This window comes from Scleropages formosus, chromosome 12 (assembly GCF_900964775.1).
Source record: "Scleropages formosus chromosome 12, fSclFor1.1, whole genome shotgun sequence".
Classification (NCBI taxonomy): domain Eukaryota; kingdom Metazoa; phylum Chordata; class Actinopteri; order Osteoglossiformes; family Osteoglossidae; genus Scleropages; species Scleropages formosus.
The window spans coordinates 5,363,790-5,386,124 of record NC_041817.1 but is presented as its reverse complement, the minus strand read 5'-3'; the positions used below and the strand labels follow the sequence as shown (position 1 = coordinate 5,386,124).

At 47.2% G+C, this 22,335-nt stretch overlaps 1 protein-coding gene across 1 annotated transcript in view; it reads left to right on the top strand.

Moving 5' to 3' along the window:
- kremen1 (kringle containing transmembrane protein 1) overlaps positions 1-20,238 on the top strand; it is a 73,502-nt gene extending 53,264 nt beyond the window's left edge. Inside the window, exons 4-9 of the mRNA XM_018737825.2 lie at positions 1,099-1,223; positions 2,826-2,973; positions 3,246-3,578; positions 12,198-12,389; positions 15,995-16,079; positions 17,709-20,238. Of these exons, the coding sequence (XP_018593341.2) occupies positions 1,099-1,223; positions 2,826-2,973; positions 3,246-3,578; positions 12,198-12,389; positions 15,995-16,079; positions 17,709-17,865 (1,040 nt within the window). The 3' untranslated portion in view covers positions 17,866-20,238. The remainder of the gene's footprint in view (positions 1-1,098; positions 1,224-2,825; positions 2,974-3,245; positions 3,579-12,197; positions 12,390-15,994; positions 16,080-17,708) is intronic.
- The last annotated feature ends 2,097 nt before the right edge of the window (positions 20,239-22,335 follow it).

Here is a 22,335-nt window from a genome sequence, read left to right as displayed (position 1 = left end):
GTATTCCTATGTATTTCCAGTTCTATGTGCTGCAGCTGATGTACTGTACCCTGGCAAAAATGGTGATATTGGACAAACTGACTGTTGTGTGGCAGTATCTGAAGCCATTTATCTGTTGTGAAATGCACTTTTGTTTACTCTTTTTTGAGTTTTACGTCACTTTGGGGAAAAGTGTCTGCTAAATGAGTACATGTAAATATTGAAGTAGACTTGGGGAAAGGTGGGATACACTTAAGCAGGTGAGTGAGCTACCATGGACTTTAGCAATCCTTTATTAGCATCTGGGTGCCTGTAATTAAAAGTCTGGGAGCTCACAGCAAGTTTGGCTGTGTCACTTAGCTGTCCCGATACCAAGGTCCACAGACTCATAAGACGGACCCCAGCACTGACCTGTTCTCTTCTGGTGAGGAAGAAACTTTCCCCCCTTATGATGACGTTTGTTATAGCCAAATTTACCCTGACATTACATTTTTGACATTCTGGATCCCTCCCTGACCACTGCCCCCACCCCAGGATGTCCTTTTGTTTACTAGCAGTTGACAAGAATTCTGGCATGGGCCAGAACAATCCCTGATCATGACGGAGGGCTGCGGTGTGAAATTGCGTTCATGTTCTAGCAGACAAGTCCCAATTTGACAGTTCATGTCAGCCTTGAAAATAAGGCAGGGAAGAACTACAAAAAGCAATTTTTGCCAAAAAGCTCGGAAGTAGTCTCACGTTAACATTAGCGTTTACATGTATTCATTTAGCAGATACTTTTCTAAAAAGCGACTTCTAATGAACTCTATGTAGTGTTACCAGCCCACACACCTTATTCACCAAGGTGACTTACACTGCTAGATACACTACTTACAATGGGTCACTCATCCATACATCAGTGAAATACACTCTTTCTGTCACACACACACATTATGGGTGACTTTTAGAGTCACCAGTCTACCTAACAGCATCTCTTTGGACTATGAAAACATGTAAACTCCACACAGACTGAGCAGGGATTGAACCCATGTCCTCTCACGCCAGCCAGGCCTCATGTAGAGCGTCTCACGGCAGTATGATAAAACTGCTTTCACCCTGATCATCCTCTGTTTCTTTCAGTGCCCGGGAACCTTGGCTGCTTTAAGGACACTGGAGACCCTCCGACCCTGACTGGCAGCAGCGAGACATCCAACAAGCTCACCATCCAGAACTGCATCAGCTTCTGCCGCAAGCAGAGGTACAAGGTGAGCAGATTGGACGTTTGGTATGGCTCGATGGCACGCTCTCACCCAGCTTTATGCGAATGCATAAGAAAGAACCAGATGATTCATTCAGTCATTTGTATTCTCTGCAACACATGGCTTTTCAAAGACATGCTCATATTTGTCTAGTGATTTGCATCCAAATTAATATCTCATAAAAACTTGTTCTTCGGGGACATGCACAAGAGACATGTCGAAATGTTCCAGAGTAAAGTTCAGCATTGCAAACGGCGTCCCGTGATCCGAATAACACTGAATCTTCTGCAAAAAAAAGGCTAAAAATGGATTCGACAGTTTTGGAAGTGATTTATTTATTTATTTATTTTTTGTATTCTACATCTTTGCAATGTGCACCCTTGAGTAGGGGCGTCAGCAGTTCACTTGTGGAGAACGCGTTGTTTCGTATCAAAGTGGAAGATAAAAGCCCAGCTATTTACTGCACACACTGCTTAGTTCTGTTTAAAGAGACTGGGTAATTTCCAAGAGATTATTCACATCATCTGTGTTTGTAGCTCGTATCGCTAATGTGCAAACAATACTTTGCAAAGAATCCCTTTAATTATCTTTTATGATGAAGAATTTGTGACCTTACAACCTTGGAAACCAGGAAAACACAGACATTGTTTGATGGCATGTGGGAAAACTCATGTTAGAAATGTCCTCATGAATTTTTATCCCTCAAGATAACTAACAAGCAGCGAGATAAATGTCCAAGACCAGACTAATAGAGGGTGGGGGTCCAGCCATGTTACTGGTCTGTCATTCCAATGCAGCCGTATACAGGATTTTTCAATCATTTTGAAGTGAGAGTAATCTTGTCATCTGCAAATATTTTACTTTAACAATATTATATATATATATATATATATATATATATATATATATATATATATATATATATATATATATAAGACCACAATATATTGTTATTATTGTAAATATTACAATAATGCAATATTTGCTATTGTAAAAGTCTTTACGCTAACAAATCAACAACAGTGATTTCTCTTTTTAAACAATTTGTTTGCCACTTTGTGTTCCACTGCCTTTTTTCCCTTTTTTGAAAATTCTGGTCAACATACAGTATTTTTTTAAATAAAGTCAGAATCACAGTACTGTCCAGTCATTCCAGTATGTGGTCACCCAAGATGCAGTCATCCACAGACAAACTGATATTAAAAAAGTTACTGAATAAAAATTTTAGGTGTTTGAAATGGCTCAAAATGTTGCACATTAGAACTAGACAGAAATGTTCACGTAATTTCTTTTCAAAGCAGCTCTGTATAACATAATTTGAATAACAAGACTTTTTTTGAAGTCACTGTCATGATGGAGGTTCTGGGTGGTCACACCACAGTTTCTCAACCAGTCCCTCCTTCCCACTGCCCATTAACATTACTTAATGGCATGACTCTGTTTATTTGCAAACAAATTGCAATGAGAGAAGCTCTGTCAGCTAATTTCAGGAAAAAAACCATTTGAATCAACACGTAATTGGAAACCACTGAGTAGCTTTGTTCTGCAGAATGAAATATTTTTGCTGGTTCATTTGCTGAGCATCACCTTGCTGTGTTCTTCTGATAGCTGGCAGGGATGGAGTCAGGCTATGCCTGCTTTTGCGGCAATGATCTGGACGACCACGATGAAGCTCCCAGCACCGAGTGCAACCATGTCTGCTTCGGGGACCACACCCAGCCCTGCGGCGGGGACGGCCGTGTCATAGTCTTTGACAGTGAGTCCATAACTGGGCAGCATCTGTAGTTAGAGGTTCCTTTGGGGTCCAGACAGGATAGGACATTTTTGTCATTGTTATTACAAGGCCAGGCTTATCTCTTACCATAAGGCATCCTGGTTGCATATTTTGCTTTTCAGTCTCCTCTGGGAAGGATCATAGAGCCATATAAAGTGTGGAAGAGATGATATGACTACTGGAGATTAAACTATCCAATATGCACCATTTCCTGGCTTTGTTTCATGTTTGTTTTTGGGTGCTTGTGTCCACAGCACGGGTGGGGGCATGTGGTGGGAACTACACCTCCCCCTCTGCAGTGATTTATTCGCCGGACTTCCCGGACAATTATGGCACCGGACGCGTTTGCTACTGGACCATCCAGGTTCCTGGGGTTTCAGTCGTCCAGTTCAACTTCACCTTCTTTGACATTGTCGACCAGGCAGACATGGTGGAGCTCCTGGACGGTCACACCAACCAAGTGGTGGCCCGCTTCGATGGACGGAACCCGCCACGGGGCGTGATGAATGTCAGCACCGACTTTGTCATCCTGTACTTCTATTCTGACAGAACCAACCAAGCCCAAGGCTTTGCTGTCCTGTACCACGGTACAGTATCTACGTCCATGCTAATGTCAAGCTAAATGCAGATTCAAATTCATTTCATAGCCTCATAATGAAACTCTCAGAGTTTCATTCAGCTGGCAGTCCTCAGACCCCTCATTGTGTTCTAGAGCCTAACCTGGAAATATAAGTCATGGGGCAGGTAACATAGTGGACAGGACGTTCATCAACGGACTATTATCTTTTATTAAACTAAAATAACCCCTGCGATATTTGTCAGTATCTAGCTGCTTTCAGTCTGGTTTATCTATACAATCAATGAAAGCATAATAATAGAGATTTACCTTGACAATTTGTTTCCTGGCTAGGGTCTGTAAAAGTCTCAGATTGCTTTAACAAATAAAAATACAATGTAATATTTTCAGTGGGGGGCGCGGTGGCACAGTGGGTTGGACCAGGTCCTGCTCTCCAGTGGGTCTGGGGTTCGAGTCCCGCTTGGGGTGCCTTGCGATGGCCTGGCGTCCTGTCCTGGGTGTGTCCCCTCTGGCCTTACGCCCTGTGTTGCCGGGTAGGCTCCGGTTCCCCGCGACCGCATAGGGGACAAGCGGTTCTGAAAATGTGTGTGTGTGTGTGTGTGTGTGTGTGTGTGTGTGTGTGTGTGTGTATAAAATGACCGAAAATGAAAATACATTGTCTCTAAACATTGCTAAATAATTTTACATTTATAATTTTAATTTTACATTTACATTTATTCATTTAACAAACGATTTTGTCCGAGAACTAATAATGTCAAATGTTGATCGATTTATCCTATAAACGTACATCGCTGTGTTATCACCAGCACTCAGGAACACCAGACACCAACTGTAAACACTGTAATTGAGTAACCATGTCTTCCCAACTTTTCTGCAGCAGTCTGTGCAGCTGTAGGATGTTTGTTTGTTGTTTTGCTTTCACTTTTCTATCCAGTTCCTCCCATGTATGTATTGAACATGAGTACGTGCAGACTGCTACTGTAGGCCATCTGAAATGTTTAAACTGGCATTAAGCTGGATCAATTACTGACTGGATATTAATTAAAAAAAGTGCAGATCACTTAGTAAAACAGAAATATCATATCATGAAATAATGGTAGTATTATGTTTCTGTTTAACAGAAGTGCTAAATTGCGAAGAAGTTCCTTTCTTTCAGTTTTTTTTGAGGAGAGCTCAGGAATGAGGCTAGCATTAGAGAGCGGGCAGAGGAATAAAGAATTGCTTTGGCAGCTAGATGTATCTTTTTGAGCTTGCCTCAGTGAATCCCTATAAGCTGTGATTCTTAACCACGGTTTGTAGTAACTCAAATGTTTAAATATTTTACTGTACTGCCACAAGTTGTACTTTAATTGAAGCATTTATGGCTCCCAAATGAGGCCCAGAGGAGTGCTCTCTCTCTCTCACGCACACACACACACACACACACACACACACACAGACACACACACACACACTCCCTGATGAGTCTTTTGTCTTCTTTCCACTTACTTCCACCACTGTTTTACTCTTGGACATGACATTGCAGGCCAGAAATACCCAAAAGACTTTACTGAGTTCCAGCTATTAATCGCATATGAGCTGCCACGTTAGCTCCAGTTTAGTGCTGTCCGACATCCTTGCTGAATTGCATCTCCCGTCCGCTGAAAGGATTAACAGAAATGTAAATTATGGCAAGCGTCCACAACAGCGCCTTCTCCTTATCTCGGATCTCCGCAAGCCCGCCACCTGGAGCATATCAGTCTGCCGCACGCCAGCTCCTGGCGAACAACGACCCAAGTCTTCCAGAACCTGCCAGTTGTCCCCCTGACTTAACTCTGAATCCTAACATGCTCCCCCTGCTCGCCCGGAAACCGAGCTCTAGAAAGTAACTTGCGAAGGAAGGACACACAGAAAATCCATTTCTGCTGAGCTCAGCTCTGGAGTACATTGCACTGCTCTGGCTATTTCATGGCTCATCCATTTAGCATAAAGCCAGCAGCACTGAATTTCTCTGCAGATTATGGAGAAATATATCTGCTTTCACACCCAACAGGGCTAGTGTTCAGGTGGTTGCTTTTAATTTGAAACAAAAAAAAGTCGCAGCAGGTGGCATAGGAGTTAGAGCTGCTGCTTTGCACTTGAAGGGTTTGCTCCAGTACAAATTATTGAGCTATACAGCTGGGGAAATGATTGTAAGAAGTTTAATACTGTTAGTTACTTTGGAGAAAAACATCTAAAACAAAATGACAAAATTGCAGTTTTCTCCAGTTTATGAAGGTAATTCCAGAGAAACCTTTGGTAAGGTGAATTCTCATAAATGAAAGACATAATTATCATTAGTTTCAAAGGTAAACATTTTTATTGTCATGGTTTTCGTCCTGGAAGGAATGGGCGGACTCAAGTGCAGAGTGCACAGGGGTTTATTCAAACGCTAGACAGGAATCGAAGTCAGGTACAAGCAAGGGTCTTCGGACTGCAAATGAATTAAACCAGGAAATCCAGTGTCGGAGTCGGGAAAACAGGGAGTGGTCTCAGGAGATGGGCGAAGGGAAGAGGGGCTAGGAGCAAGGAGCAGGGTACAAGGCGGCAGGTGAGCTGACTCAGAGCGAGTGAGTGATCGGCGAACAAGATTCCGCGACCCTCATCGTTTCCTTCTGCCTTTTAAGCTATTGAGCCCCAGGTGTATGCGATTATGCTGATGACGTGGGCGTGGCATGACCCCCCCCCCAGGAGCGGCTCTAGACACTCAATGTGAACCCGGAGGACGACTGCGAGGCCTGGGAGTGGGCCAGTCCGGATGAGCCCTGTGAAAAGCAGAAATCAGGTCAAGGTCCAGGATATCACGGGCTGCCACTCAACTGCACTCCTCAGGGCCATATCCCTCCCAGTACACCAGGTACTGAATGATCCGTCCCCGGCGACGGGAATCTAGGAGTGTCCGAATGACGTATGCGGGGCCGCCCCCATCTGGCAAGGATATCGGAGCGGGAGGCGCTGGCTAAGGCTGATAGAGAGAAGTGGCCATGGGCTTCAGTAACGTCACATGAAAAGAGGGGTGTACTCACAAGTGGCGAGGCAATTGCAACTGATAGGTGACCGGGGTGACCTGTCGTAAGACCTTAAAAGGACCCAAATACCTGGGGCTGAGTTTTTTGGACATGTATGGCCCTTGTAGGCCACGGGTGGACAACCAGACCCTCTGACCTGGCAAGATGGTGAGGGGTCGTCGTCGGCGATCTTCCTGTTGTTTGATTTGTGACCGACAGCGGAGGAGATGGTCCCGTACTGACCTCCACACCTTCCTGCTATTCTTGTACCAGGCATCCACTGCGGGCACATTACTGGGCTCGGGATGTCAGGGAAACAGCGGCGGCTGGTAACCTAAGATGCATTGGAAGGGTGAGTGCTTGGTCGATGTGTGGGTAAGGGTGTTGTGGGCGTATTCGGCCCAGGGTAGGTACCATACCCAATGTTGTGGGGTGTCAAAGCAATAACTTCGGAGGAAATGTCCTATGTCTTGTTGAAGCCGTCCTACTTGTCCATTGGCCTGCGGGTGATAACCTGAGGTTAGACTCACCGAGATTCCCAACTTCTTCCAGAAGGCTTTCCATACCCGTGAGGTGAACTGAGGCCCGCGGTCAGATACGATATCCTTGGGTAATCCCTAGAGACGAAAAACATGATGGAAAAGAAGTTCAGCAGTATTTAATGCAGTTGGCAATTTGGGCAAGGGAACTAGACGACATCCCTTGGAAAAGCGGTCAATGACAGTCAGGATTGTGGTTTTACCTTCCGAGCTGGGGAGATCAACTAGGAAGTCTAGGGTGATGTGGGTCCAGGGGCAACGGGGCACTGGCAATGGTTGTAGGAGGACGGCAGGTTTCTGGTTGGGCTCCTTTGTTTGGGAGCAGACAGGACACGCTTGGACGTAGTCCTGTACATCTTCCTTCAGGGAAGGCCACCAGAATTGTCTTTGTAATTGCTCTTGGGTCTTACCGAAGCCGGGATGGCCTGCGGCTGGATGGTCGTGGGCCCATTGGAGTAGCGTCCTCTGCATCCCAGGGGGAACGTATTGCTTACCAATGGGTTTTCTGGACGGTTCGGGTCCAGTGTCGGGGTTCTGTCCTTGGTTTATGTCCCATAGTACGGGAACCATCACACTGGTCTGGGGCAGGATGTAATCCGGTTCTTCTGGGCATGGCTTTTCCTCATGAATGCGTGATAGGGCATCGGCCTTGGTGTTTTCCGTTCTGGGCTTATAGGTGACAGTGAAGTTGAAACCAGAAAAGAAGAGAGCCCACCTGGCTTGTCTGGAGTTCAGGCGTCGAGCGCTCTGAAGGTACTCCAGATTCTTGTGATCAGTTAATACCAAAAAGGGATGTTTGGCACCCTCCAACTGATGGTGCCATTCTTCTAACGCCAATTTCATAGCCAATAACTCCCGGTTTCCTATGTCATAATTTCTCTCTGCAGGGGACAACTTCCTAGAAAAGAAAGCACAGGGGTACATTTTCTCAGGTGCACCTTGGCGTTGGGACAGCACTGCATCTACCCCGGTCTCCAATGTATCAACCTCCACGATGAACGGGAGTTCAGGATCTGGTTGATGCAGGATAGGCACTGAGGTGAACTGATGCTTAAGTTCATCAAATGCCTGCTGGGCCTTGGGGTTCCAAGGGAGTCTATGTGCTTTATTTGCCGTTAACGCAGTCAGAGGGGCTGCGATCATACTGAAATTTCTGATGAAGCGACAATAAAAGTTTGCAAACCCATGGAAACGTTGAAGGGCCTTTGTGGTGGTCAGACGCAGCCATTCTAATAAAGCACGTACCTTACCGGGGTCCATGGTCACTCCACCTGGGGTCAGTACAAAACCGAGGAAGGACACTCGTCGGTGGAACTCACATTTCTCAAGCTTGACATACAGGTGATTCCGGAGCAGACGCTTTAATACCTGTTTGACCAGCTCCACGTGGTGGTGCAAGTCTTTAGAGCAGATCAAGATATCATCCAGGTAGACAAGCTCCCCGTTGTTGACCAGGTTCCCCAGCACGTGGTTAACAAAGGCCTGAAAAACACATGGTGCATTGGCAAGACCAAAAGGCATTACCCGGTACTCATAATGCTCCATGGTGGTACTGAAAGTGGTCTTCCACTCATCCCCTTCTCTAATACGTATGAGGTTATAAGCACTCCGGAGGTCTAATTTCGTCAACTACCTTGCATCACGTACTTGTTTGAGGGCGGCTGTGATCAGTGGCATGGGATGGGGGTACCTGACCGTGATGCAATTCAAGCCCCTGCAATCTATGCATGGGCGGAGCCCTCCGTCCTTCTTTTCCACAAAGAAAAATCCGGCGGAGGCTGGAGAGGTGGAGGGCCGAATGATGCCGGAGGATAGTGCCTCTGTGATATATTGCTGTAGTGCCTGGTGTTCGGGCCAGGACAGTGGATAAATGCAACTACGGGGGGGTGTAGTACCTGGCAAGAGGTCAATGGCACAGTCCCACAGGCGATGAGGAGGGAGCTTGGCGGCGTGCTCACGGCTCAAGACTTGAGCCAGCTCTCGATACTCAGGAGGGATCGGGAGCGGCTGTACGGGCGCCGTGCCCTCGATTGAGGTTGCCCTGCAAGGCAACTTAAGACAGCGACCTTTACACTGATGTCCCCAAGCGGTTAATTTTCCCGTACTACAAATAAACACGGGGTCATGACGAGCTAGCCGCGGAAATCCCAGTATCACAGGGACATCAGGTGATGCGATAAGGTAGAACTGAAGTGTTTCATGGTGACAAGCCCCAATGGCTGTTTGAATGAGTACAGTCTGGGAATCTACGAAACCCCTGCCTAGGGGTTGCCCGTCCAAGGCATTGATTTTCAGGCGCTTGGGACATGGGTATCTTGTGGAACCGGGCAAATTTAGCATCCATAAACCATCCAGTGGCCCCTGAGTTGACCAAAGCTTGGACTGATACACTCCCCTTACCCCATAACAATGAAACTGATACAGTCAAGCGGTCACAATGGAGAATTCCACTCATCTGGGCTCTGGGATGGGCGGTACACTGGAGACAACGATGGCCTGGCTCCCCACAGTACAGGCAGAGGTCTTCTTGAAACCTCCGCTGCTTTTCAGCTGGCGACAATCAACCTCGCCCCAGCTGCATGGGCTCCGCTCTTCCGCACTCGTGACTGGTTCGCTCCGGAGAGGCATGGCGCCGAGGTTCCTTGGTTCATGTGGCACTGTTGACGGCCACCGCTGTGTCGATGAACTGATATAGGGTCCATTTTTCCTCTCTGAAGGCCATCTCTTTATGAACGCGAGAATCCAAGCCTCTACGGAAACTGGCCAGGAGTGCTGTCTGGCCCCAGTCACTGCGCGTGGCGAGGGTGCGGAATTCTATAGTGTAGTCTGCCACCGTCCATTCCCCATGCCTAATCATGAACAGCTGCTCGCAGATAGTCTCATCGGACGGGGGTAAACCAAACACAGCTTGAAATCGGGCTTTAAAGTCTTTGTATGTTGACTTAGAATTGCATTCCCAGGTGACAGTGGCCCAATCCAAAGCCCGACCAGCGAGGAGCGACATGATGTAAGTAATATGGCTTATGTCTGCGCTATAAACTTGTGGCAGGCTCGAAAAAACCAACTCAGATTGCATCAAAAAGCCAGCACAGCGAGCAGAGTCACCTTCAAAACAAGCTGGCGGCAGAAGACGGGGATCATGAGGAGGTGGAGGCAGAGACGGCGGCGAAGGAGGCGTTTCGGGCAACAGTTCTGGCCTGGGAACGGGTGCAGAGGCGGAGGCCGCCGACGTGAGCAGACCTTGCTCTTGCATCGTTTCCACCAGGGACTGGAAAGCTTCAGCAAGATTATTAAGGGTTTGTTCCATCAAATCCATATGGGTTCCCTGGTTAGCGGGTGCCCTCTTGACGCAGTCGAGCTCCGCTGAGTCCGTTCCGTAGGCGGAACCTTCTGTCATGGTTTTTGTCCCAGAAGGAAGGGGCGGACTCAAGTGCAGAGTGCACAGGGGTTTATTCAGACGCTAGACAGGAATCGAAGTCAGGTACAAGCAAGGGTCTTCGGACTGCAAACGAGTTAAACCAGGAAATCCAGTGTCAGAGTCGGGAAAACAGGCAGTGGGTCAGAACACGAGTGAGCGGATCAGGTTTCAGGACGGGAGCGGTCTCAGGAGATGGGCGAAGGGAAGAGGGGCTAGGAGCGAGGAGCAGGGTACAAGGCGACAGGTGGGCTGACTCAGAGCGAGTGAGTGATCGGCGAACAAGATTCCGCGACCCTCATCGTTTGCTTCTGCCTTTTAAGCTGTTGAGCCCTAGGTGTATCCGATTATGCCGATGACGTGGGCGTGGCATTTATGTATTCGTGAGTCCCAAATTGACACCCAGCTATATTAAAATACCACCAGATCCCATTATAATTGACACAATTATTAGGATTAGTCAAAAAGTGTGCACAAGAAGAGTTAATAAATGTAAAAATCAATGTAATAAATGTCTAATAAATATAAAATAAGCATTAAACAATGTCAGTAAATGATGCATGGGTAGTAGTTTCCCCACCCTCTATTTAATTTCTTCCACACATTTTTTTAGATGTTTTTTTGACTGACCTGCAGTGGTTAGCAGGACAATCAACATCACAAGGCAATTTTCTTTATTAGTTACTTCATAATACTCTGTGGCCATCTACCTGCACTCCTTCAGCTCTTTTGTAGCCGTTGAGTACTGTACACGTAACGCTAACAGAAATACATATGTATAAATCATACTGCTATGCTCTAGTATCAATTCAACCTCTAATGCAGAAAAGTAGACAAAAGAAATCATTTAAAACAATACAAATTCACACACACACACACACACACACACACACACACACATAATTACAGAGAAAATAACATGTGAAACCAACAAACAGAAGGTTAACAAGGTTGAGAACTTCTCACAGCAGGAGTTGAACTATAACTTAAAGGAGGAACACATGGTGGCAATGGTCTCTGGTGTAGGTGACACGGTGATGAACTGGGTATCACTGGTGTGTGGTAGCATCTGTACTGCGTGATTCGATGTAAGTTCCATCTCTGAGCAGTCTGTGTGCTGTTTGCATGTTCTCTTTGTGTCCACATACGTTTCCACTGGGCGCTTTAGTTTCCTCACACAGTCCTAAAACATGTTTCAAGTCAATGGTGACTGTGCCCTTGGTTTGTGGATCTGTTAGTGTTTGTGTGTATGTGTGTTACATTGCTCTGCTGTATAGATGAGTGAATAATTGTAGAGTCCAGCGCAGTGTATCCAACAATATAAGTCATCTTGGATGAAGGTTTCAGCTACATGCAACTGTAATGTCTCATGTTGCTCAGTTGTCAGAGGACATGTGATATCCAAATTTGGTCCTTGTAAATGTGAAGAAATGCTTTATAAGTCGAAGCAGGAATCTTAAATGAAACATCTCATAAGGTCGTTAACTCGTATGGGCATATCTCGGGGAAGACTGTAAGTGGAACAACATTCCTTGAGGTTGTATGATTAAATAGTCTTTAGATGTATTTATTTACGACAAACTGTGGTAATACATTTTTTATTACTTTTTCAGTTAGATCTGAACCTTAAAGACCTTTTTTTGTTCCAGCACTCAAAGGCACAGAACCCAGGACTGGCGAAGAAGAGGAAGGTTACAAAGAAATGGTAGAGCCTGTGAGTACGATGGAGCCAGCCCCCGAGAGCATCACGGGGAAGGCCAACGACACCCTGGGCGGACAGTCCTCCCAGATCCTGTATGTGATCACATCGAGCCCCGGAAAGCCCGACCATAACATGCCAGGTTCGTGCCCAAGGCCATAACAGGATCCCACCCATCCCACTCCACCCCACCTTACAGGGGGGGTACCTCTGCCATTCACCGTTCCTTGGCTCACCTCCAGCTGTCAAAATACTCATAGTCTTGTATCATTTCCTTCTCTACAGGCTTTATCAGCTCTTTAAAGTGAATAATTCTGCTCCTGTAGTTCCATCCATCCATCCGTCTTCCTCCTCTTATCCTGGGCCGGGTCGCGGGGGCAGCAGTCCGAGCAGAGTCCTCCAGACTTCCCTCTCCCCGCACACCTCTCCAGTTCCTCTGGGGAAACCCCAAGGCGTTCCCAGCCCAGCTGGGAGACAAATTCTCTCCAACGTGTCCTGGGTCTGCCCCGAGGCCTCCTCCCAGTGGGACATGCCCGGAACACCTCACCAGGGAGGCATCCAGGAGGCATCCGGAACAGATGCCCGAGCCACCTCAACTGGCTCCTCTCGATGTGGAGCAGCAGCGGCTCTACTCCGAGCTCCTCCCGGGTGACTGAGCTCCTCACCCTATCCCTAAGGGTGCGCCCAGTCACTCTGCGGAAGAAACTCATTTCTGCCGCTTGTATCCGCGATCTCATTCTTTCGGTCATGATCCAGACCTCATGACCATCGGTGAGGGTAGGAACGTAGATCGACTGGTAAATTGAGAGCTTCGCCTTACGACTCAGCTCCTTCTTCACCACAACAGACCGGTACAATGACCGTATTACTGCGGACGCCGCACCGATCCGTCCGTCAACCTGCCGCTCCATTTTTCCCTCACTCGAGAACAAGACCCCGAGATACTTCAACTCCCCCCTGACCGGGAGGGGGGAATCCACCTTCTTCCGACTGAGAACCATGGCCTCGGATTTGGAGGTGTTGATTCTCATCCCCGCCGCTTCGCATTCGGCTGCAAACCTCTCCAGTGCACTCCGTAAGCCTTGATTCGATGAAGCCAACAGGACCACATCATCCGCAAAAAGCAGAGACAAGATCCTGCAGCCACCCTCCATTCCCTGGCTGTGCCTAGAAATTCTGTCCATGAAGATAATGAACAGAATCGGTGACAAAGGGCAGCCCTGGCGGAGTCCAACATGCACCAGGAACAGGTCTGACTTACTGCCGGCAATATAAACCAAGCTCCTGCTCCAGTCATACAGGGAACGAACAGCCCGTAGCAGCGAGCCCTGGATCCCCTAATACTGAAGCAACCCCCACAGGATCCCACGAGGGACACGGTCGAATGCCTTCTCCAGGTCCACAAAACACATATGGACTGATTGGGCAAACTCCCATGAACCCTCCAACACCCTAGTGAGGGTATAGAGCTGGTCCAGTGTTCCACGTCCAGGGCGAAAACCGCATTGCTCCTCCTGCATCCGAGGTTCAACTATCGGTCGGATTCTCCTCTCCAGTACCCCGGCATAGACTTTCCCAGGGAGGCTAAGGAGTGTGATCCCCCTATAGTTAGAACACAATCTCCGGTCCCCCTTCTTAAAAAGAGGGACCACCACCCCGGTCTGCCAGTCCAGAGGCACCGTTCCCGAACTCCACGCAATGCTGCAGAGATGTGTCAGCCAAGACAGCCCCACAACATCCAGAGACCTGAGAAACTCGGGACGGATCTCATCCACCCCTGGAGCCTTGCCATTGAGGAGTTTTTTGACTACCTCAGCAACTTCAGCCAGGGTAATGGACGAGTCCTCCTCCAAGTCCCTAGTCTCAGCTTCCTCTACGGAAGGCGTGTTGGAGGGATTGAGGAGATCTTCAAAGTCCTCCTTCCACCGCCTGACGACATCCTCAGTTGAGGTCAGCAGCGCACCACTTCCACTGTAAACAGTATTGGCGGAACACTGCTTCCCCCTTCTGAGCCGCCGGACGGTTTGCCAGAATCTCTTTGAGGCCGACTGGAAGTCTTCCTCCATGGCCTTGCTGAACACCTCCCAGGCCCAAGGTTTTGCTGCGATGACTGCCAGAGCCGTGTTCCGCTTGGCCCCCTGTACCCATCAGCTGCCTCAGGAGTCCCATGAGCTAGCCAGGCCCGATAGAACTCCTTCTTCAGCTTGACGGCATCCCTTACCTCCGGTGTCCACCACCGTGTTCGGGGATTGCCGCCGCGACAGGCGCCGGAGACTTTACGGCCGCAGCTCCGGACCGCCGCCCCGACAATGGAGGTGTGGAACATAGTCCATTCGGACTCAGTGTCCCCAGTCTCCCTCGGGACCTAGTTGAAGCTCTGTCGGAGGTGGGAGTTGAAAACCTCTCTGACAGGGGCCTCTGCCAAACGTTCCCAACAGACCTTCACTATGCGTTTGGGCCTGCCAGGTCTACCCAGCTTTTTCCCCCGCCATCGAATCCAACTCACCAACAGGTGGTGATCAGCTGACAGCTCAGCCCCTCTCTTCACCCGAGTGTCCAAGACATATGGCCGAAGGTCAGAAGAAACGACTACAAAGTCGATCATCAACCTCCGACCTAGGGTGTCCTGGTACCACGTGCACTGATGGACACCCTTTTGCTTGAACATGGTGTTCGTTATGGGCAAACCGTGACTAGCACAGAAATCCAATAACAACTCACCACTCGGGTTCAGATCAGGGAGGCCGTTCCTCTCAGTCACACCCCTCCAGGTGTCCCTGTCACTGCCCACGTGGGCGTTAAAGTCCCCCAGTAGAATGACAGAGTCCCCAGTGGGAGCGCTTTCCAGCACGCCCCCCAGGGACTCTAAAAAGGCTGGGTACCCTGCACTGCCGTTAGGTGCATAAGCACAAACGGCACTGAGAGACCGTTCCCTGACCCGAAGGCGAAGGGAGACGACCCTCTCATTCACCGGGGTAGACTCCAACACATGGCAGCTGAACTGGGGGCCTATTAACAAGCCCACACCAGTCCGCCATCTCTCACCCTGGGCAACACCAGAATAGTGGAGAGTCCACCCCTGGTCGAGAAGAGTGGTTCCAGAACCTAAGCTGTGAGTGGAAGTGAGCCCGACTATATCTAGACGGTATCTCTCAACCTCCTGCACCAGCTCCTGCACTTCCTTCCCCGCCAGTGAGGTGACATTCCAAGTCCCAAAAACCAGAGTTGGCGCCCGAGGTTTGGGTTGGCCGGGCGCTCGGCCCCAACCACTGCCCAAATCACAACGCACCGGCCCCTTACGGTCTCTCTGGCAGGTAGTGAGCCCACCGAAGAGCGGCTCCACGTCATGGCTTCGGGCTGAGCCCAGCCAGGCCCCGTGGGCATAGACCTGGCCACCAGGCGCTCGCATGCGAGCCCCCCCCAGGCCTGGCTCCAGGGTGGGGCCTCGGTGACCCCATACCGGGCGGGGTAAATGAAAACCTTGATTTAATAGTTATCATAAGGGGGTTTTGAACCGCGCTTTGTCTCGTCTGTCACCCAGGACCTGTTTGCCATGGGAGACCCTACCAGGAGCATATTGCCCCAGGCAACATAGCTCCTGAGATCATTCAGGCACTCAAACCCCTCCACCACATTAAGGTGGCAGTTTAAGGAGGGGGCTCCTGTAGTTAATTTGTTATTTTACTCATCCTACATGCATACTTCCATTTATTTATCTGCCTAACATTAATCTCATTCCTTGCACAGTGTGGACCATTTATGCACTGGCTGCTCTTCTGACACTGACAGTCATAGCCATGATTGCAAAATTACTCCTGCACATCACCGTCAAGTAAGTACTCCGTGACCCCTAATGCCAGGGGGTTGCTCAGCCGCACCATTTCCACACAGGCCAAAGATGGAATCTGCAGCTGAGTGTTTCTTACCATACAAATGTGTGGCCATTCACTTTCCGATGAGATCAAAGGCCTTTACTGCTCAGGGTACATATAAAAAATTGCCATGACAGGAGGAAGAACCTGTTTCTTGCTGTGTAGGTGCAAAGAAGCATCATCAGCTGTTGTCTCCCCATGAGATCAAGACTGTTTAGCTTTATCTCACACTTCAGGAGTACAAGTTTGACGCCGGATTTTATTTTTTTTTCGCATTGAAATATTTTATGCTAGTATTGTTCAGTATGAGCATGGTGAAGTCTTATGTGGAAGGAGTGTCTTTAAAGTATTGTATATGTAGCATTCTGTACTTCTGTGTGTTCTACACATCCTAACTTCAGTACAGATTTATTAAGTTTTTATGCCTCCTATTTGACTCTTTTTGTCAGTATCTGGACACTTTGTTCACTTTATTATCTACACATTCTATAAAAGCATAATATTAAAAAGATTTATTCTGATTTAGGGGACGCAGTGGGTTGGACCCAGTCCTGCTCTCCAGTGGGTCTGGGGTTTGAGTCCCGCTTGGGGTGCCTTGCGATGGACTGGCGTCCCGTCCTGGGTGTGTCCCCTCCCCCTTTGGCCTTACGCCCTGTGTTGCTGGGTAGGCTCCGGTTCCCCGCGACCCCGTATGGGACAAGCGGTTCTGAAAATGTGTGTGTGTGTGTGTGTGTGTGTGTGTGTGTGTGTGTGTGTGTATTCTGATTTATTTACTCTGATTTATTTTCTGGGTAGGTTCTGCAAAAGTCTCATATACCGCTATAATAAATTAAAAATAAGATTTTTTTTGCCTTTGAGCTACATTAATGCTAACTTAGAATGACTACAAAAGTTGTCTTTACAACTTTGAGTGATTTACTGTATACATGTGCAACATTTCTCATCTTGTTACCGATCACCAGCGGTCAGAAGCACCCGATGCAAGCTGTAAACAAAGTAGAAGTGGGGTTAAAGGTTAAAATTGATGCGGTGTCACACTCCTCCTCTGTTTGGGTGTGTTTTCCTGCCATTTAATGGCTGGGTGTGCAAAACACATTGCATTTGCTCCTGAACAATTTTTAAAAATGGGCAAATGAAGAAATACAATTAAAAATAAATAACCCAAAAAATGTCAGTGTCTTTGAAAGTTTGTACCTTAAACATTTGGAGCATAAGAACACACACATTTTCAGAACCGCTTGTCCCATACGGGGTCACGGGGAACCGGAGCCTACCCGGTAACACAGGGCGTAAGGCCGGAGGGGGAAGGGGACACACCCAGGATGGGACGCCAGTCCGCCACAAGGCACCCCAAGCGGGACTTGAACCCCAGACCCACAGGAGAGCAGGACTGTGGTCCAACCCACTGCGTCACCGCAGCATAAGAACACATTGCGTTTAAACTTAATTCCTGAAGAAAAAGTGTGTGTGTGTGCGTGTGCGTGTGCGTGTGCGTGCGAGAAGAGTAAGTAAATGTGGCCCCTAGAGCTCCCCTGGCATGAGCTGCTCTTCCTTTGTTTGCTGTTTCACTGACATTCCCTCCTTTTCAGATCCCCAACCATACCGTCCATCAGTGGATCAGAAGCCTGCAGCCAGAACCCTGCCTCAGAGCCTTGGATCATCTTCTATCGGCCCTCCACCATATCTTTCTTCAAGAAGAAGTTGAAGAACCACCACGGCGACCTCAGCCCTCTTGTGGGCAACTAGGGCAGTGTCCTCTGCAGGTAGCAAGACTGCAGTTGCCCACAGTCTTCTGGCATCTTGTGGTGGACTTACAAAACAAACAAACAATCAAGCGAACAAACAACAGAGTCAGCTAAAGACTGGGCAGCTGAATAAGTGGTGTGGGCTGAGGCTGCCAGGCCCTGGCCTGACTTTACACTGACAAGAGTGTGAGACACTGGACGCAAAGCAAGCCTTTTCAAGCCGCTTTCTCCTGCTTTGCCAGCTGATGCATCTGTAACCGTGGTTGGACTGGGTCTTTTTGAAAAGGGCAAGTTCTTTGGGAGCTTTCCGGGGAGTTTGTTTTACTCACAATCGCTTGGAAAAAATAAAAACCTTCCTCCCGCAGAACAGTGGCCCATGAAATAAAAGAGCAGTGACCCGCAAGCTGCATTGTGAAGCAGCGGGGACAAAGAAAAATTGGCTATTGTTCATTCTGTGGGGAAGGTTTTGTCCTCACCAGGGGGAGGAGGACGATGTCCCGAGTCGAATGTCACACAAACCTGGCTCAAGCGTGTCTTCAGGGGGAAAAGATTGAATTTGGAGCTTTGTAAAGGAGTCTTGTGTACGCTCGTCCTCACGTTGGTCACTTCCATTTTACATACATGGAGACCACGTTTCCCAAGGTGGTGGGCCTGCTTGCATTAGCATTTGTATAGACGAAGGCTGAAAAATTTGCAGTTTTCAGCTCTGACCTCAGAGCAGGCAACCAAATCAAGAGGACTTACAGGACGAAGGCCCGGTGATTAGAGACACAGCCACGGACCTGAATCAACCACATTTTAGACATCCATTCTGAGTCCTCGGGACGTTGCCACGTTTGCTGTGGGCTTTGGTCTTCCGATCAGGACTGCGTCAAAGTGCCTTAAGAGTTGGAAAGCCATTGGGGCTTTTCAATGAGATTTACTGCCATTCTTTCCTATAACTTACTTGACATTTGGCCTGTATGGCAATGGCAATGCCAACGCTTTGCAAAATCACGTCAATATAAAAAGAGAGCAATCAGTGCTATAGATGCTATCTATTTTTGCTCAAACACCAGACAAATGTGATCATATAAGTTACTGAGTTATTTTTTTGTACAGTTGCACCATATAGTACATACATGTATAAAAAGACTTCACTTGCGGTTGCTGACGAAAGTTGGCGTTCTCTGACGTTTATGTTAATCCATTCAAGCAGCAGTGCAGAAGACTGGTGCAGCAGCTCGGTTTAGTAGGCATCAATGCCAAATACGGAAAAGGTTGCCAGTTCAGATCTCTAAAGGGTATGACAGTTGTTCTGTTAATCTGGAATGACTCTGTAAATACCATAAAAACAGATAATGGTGGCTACAAATATATATTTTTTATAATTTTTCATGTACAAGAATGAATTTACAGTACCATTTGAAACTTTGAACGCATTTTCTGTACCTCCCCTCACATATGGCATTTGGTTAATACATTTGATCACGTGAGCAGCCACTGCAGCTCTTTTGCAGTAGTTCCCAGAACCATAGGACACCCGTGTTGCTTCACCTCGACTCTTCTGTCCAGTTCATGCCATACAAGTATTTCCCAAGATGCCTGAGTGTACTCAAACTTTTGACTGATACATACAGCCCATCATTGCAGAAATCTGACATTTTTGACCCAGTGTCTAAAAAAACACCAGTGTCAAGATAATGGTGGAGAGCTTTGATGTTACAAACTGGTAGACATTTGTGTTCTTATAGGATGATTGACTGCACAGACTTATTGAAAAATCATTAATATGCAAGCTTTGTGTGTTCACGATTCATAGTGCTGTTATATCAGAATGCATTCCCACATCCCTTGAGATTACACACTTTTCAACCCCTCTTGATGAAGATGGTGAATCAAGGGATTGGAGAGGGTGTAAAAGTACTGATGTGAATGTGAGTGACGGTTGATACGAGAGCTTTGCTTCACAGTCCATTTGAACTGATGCTAAAGGTTGCTATGACATAAAAATCTAAATATGTGTGCATTTCGTATGAACTTGTATGTGTGCGTGTTGTACTTACACAGTTTGCATGTCACATGTGCACTGGTGCATGCCAGCACCAGTATGGGATTTTTTGTTCTGAACTGGAAAATGCGTTCATTGTATTGCCCAGTCTGTGCTTCCAGCAGCTTTGTGAATTTTCTCATTCCCTTTATTACAATTTACAACAAACAATTGTTTTCCAGGATGTATGCAATGTAGTTTGATCAGTGAGGTCATGTTTTACAAAGTCTGATGTTCGTTGAGAATTCAAATCTTATGACTTTTCTGACATGAAATATTGAACCATTTAAGCATACAAAGCATTCCTTTTTGGTGAGACTGAAAAACCTGTAAAATTAAAAGAAAGCAAATATCAAGATTGAGGAAAAACTACATAGTAAAATATTGTTTTAATAAAATTGTATATACAATAGTGATATTTTAATTTATGCAGTAAATTATTATTTTGGATGTGAACGGGATATGATCTATCTTTTATATAAGTGAAGTACATTTGTAGTTTTATTTAAAGTGTTCTAACTGTAAAATAAATATGCATGTTTCTTACTTCTGTTTTTTCCTTTTTTTGCTTTTGTAAAATATTAAGAAAGGTTTATTGCATATTGTTCAATGTGTTGCAACCATGTCATTTTTCATAACATTCACGCACAGTGTAAGACCATAACCATTTGTTCTACACACCAGAATGAAAGCATTTGTATATTATAAATGACCTGAAAGGTAATTTTTTTTACACTTTATAGGTTTTAAGCACCTAAATTTATTCTTTGTCATGTTTGAGTTTCAGAATACATTTAAATGTTACAACATTAGCCAGTTCTTCTCAAATTTTCTAAATGGGTAACTTACAAGTCTTTTCCCATCCGAAGAACGCTTCAGAAATAATCAGCTTCACTCAGCATAAGTCCCCCTACAAACTGTAAAATTCATGTTGAATATGGAGGACTGGTAGTGAAAAGTACACTGTGGAATGCTGTCCTCTAGCTCCGCCTTGTGGCGGGCAACGGTTTTACACCGTTCTTCTATTTTGCACGATAGCGCTTGTACAGCGAGATAACTGCGTAATTCCAGCATGTTCTCCTGGTGTCTTGGCTCACATTACTGAACATTTATTAATAATTTACTAGTCAAACATGTACGGCCAATAAACTGGATCAAGTCAAAGTCAAGTCAAAGTGGCATTCTTGTCATTTCAACTAATATACAGCTGGTACAGCATACAATAAAACGAAACAACGTTCCTCCAGGACCATGGTGTTACATAGAAACAATTCAAAGCTACCTACACAATAAATAATAAATATAAACTATAAATATATCTTTATTTATACAGAGAGAGGTGCAGTGGCACAATGGGCTTGGCCGGGGCCTGCTCTGTGGTGAGTCAGGGGTTCTAGCCCTGCTTGGGGTGCCCTGCAGTGGACTGGCATGCTTGGTTAGGCTCCAGCTTGCTGCGATCCTCCTCAGTACAAACGGTTGTAGACTGTGTGTTTGTGTTTATTTATAAATATACAATAAATGCTGTAAATGTAAACATACTAGTTAGGTATCCATCCATCCATTTTCCTAACCGCTTGTCCTTCTGGGGTCATGATGGCAACAGCGAGAGCAGAGAAGCCCAGACATCCCTGTCCTTTGCAACTTCCTCCAGCTCAACCCGGGGGATCCCCAGCCGCTCCCCAGCCAACTGAGCGATATAATCTCTCCAGCGGATCCTGGGCCAACCTCGGAGTCTCGTCCCAGGTGGCCATGCCTGGTATACCTCCAAAGGGAGGCGCCGAGGGGACATCCTTACCAGATGCCCGAACCACCTCAACTGGCTCCTCTCAAGGCGGAGGAGTAACAGCTCTACTCTGAGTTCCTCCTGGATGGCCAAACTCCTCACCCTGTCACGGAGAGTGCGTCCCACCACCCTGCAGAGAAAGCTCATTTCAGCCTCTTGTATGCATGATCTTATTCTTTCAGACATTACCCAGAGTTCATGACTCTGAGGCTGGGGACGTAGAGGGGTAAATAGAGAGCTTAACCTTATGACTCAGCTCCCCCTTCACCACTACAGTCTGGTACAGCAACTGCATTGCTGCTGCTGCTCCCGGTCTGCAGCTGATCTCACACTTCCTTCTCCCCTCACTCATGAACAAGACCCCAAGATACTTAAACTCCTCCACCTGGGGCAAATTCTCTCCCCTTACCTGAAGGGGGGATGCCATCCTTTTCCGTGAGAGAACCATGGACTCCGGCTTAGAGGTGCTCATCCTCACGCCAACTGCTTCACACTCAGCTGCAAACTGTTCCAGTGTGTGCTGGAGGCATCCATGTGACACTGCCAAAAGGACAACATCATCCACAAAGTGCAGAGACATCACCTTCTGGCCCCCACATAGAATGCCCTCCTGACCTCGGCTGTGCCTTGATATCCTATCCATGGAAACCACAAAGAGG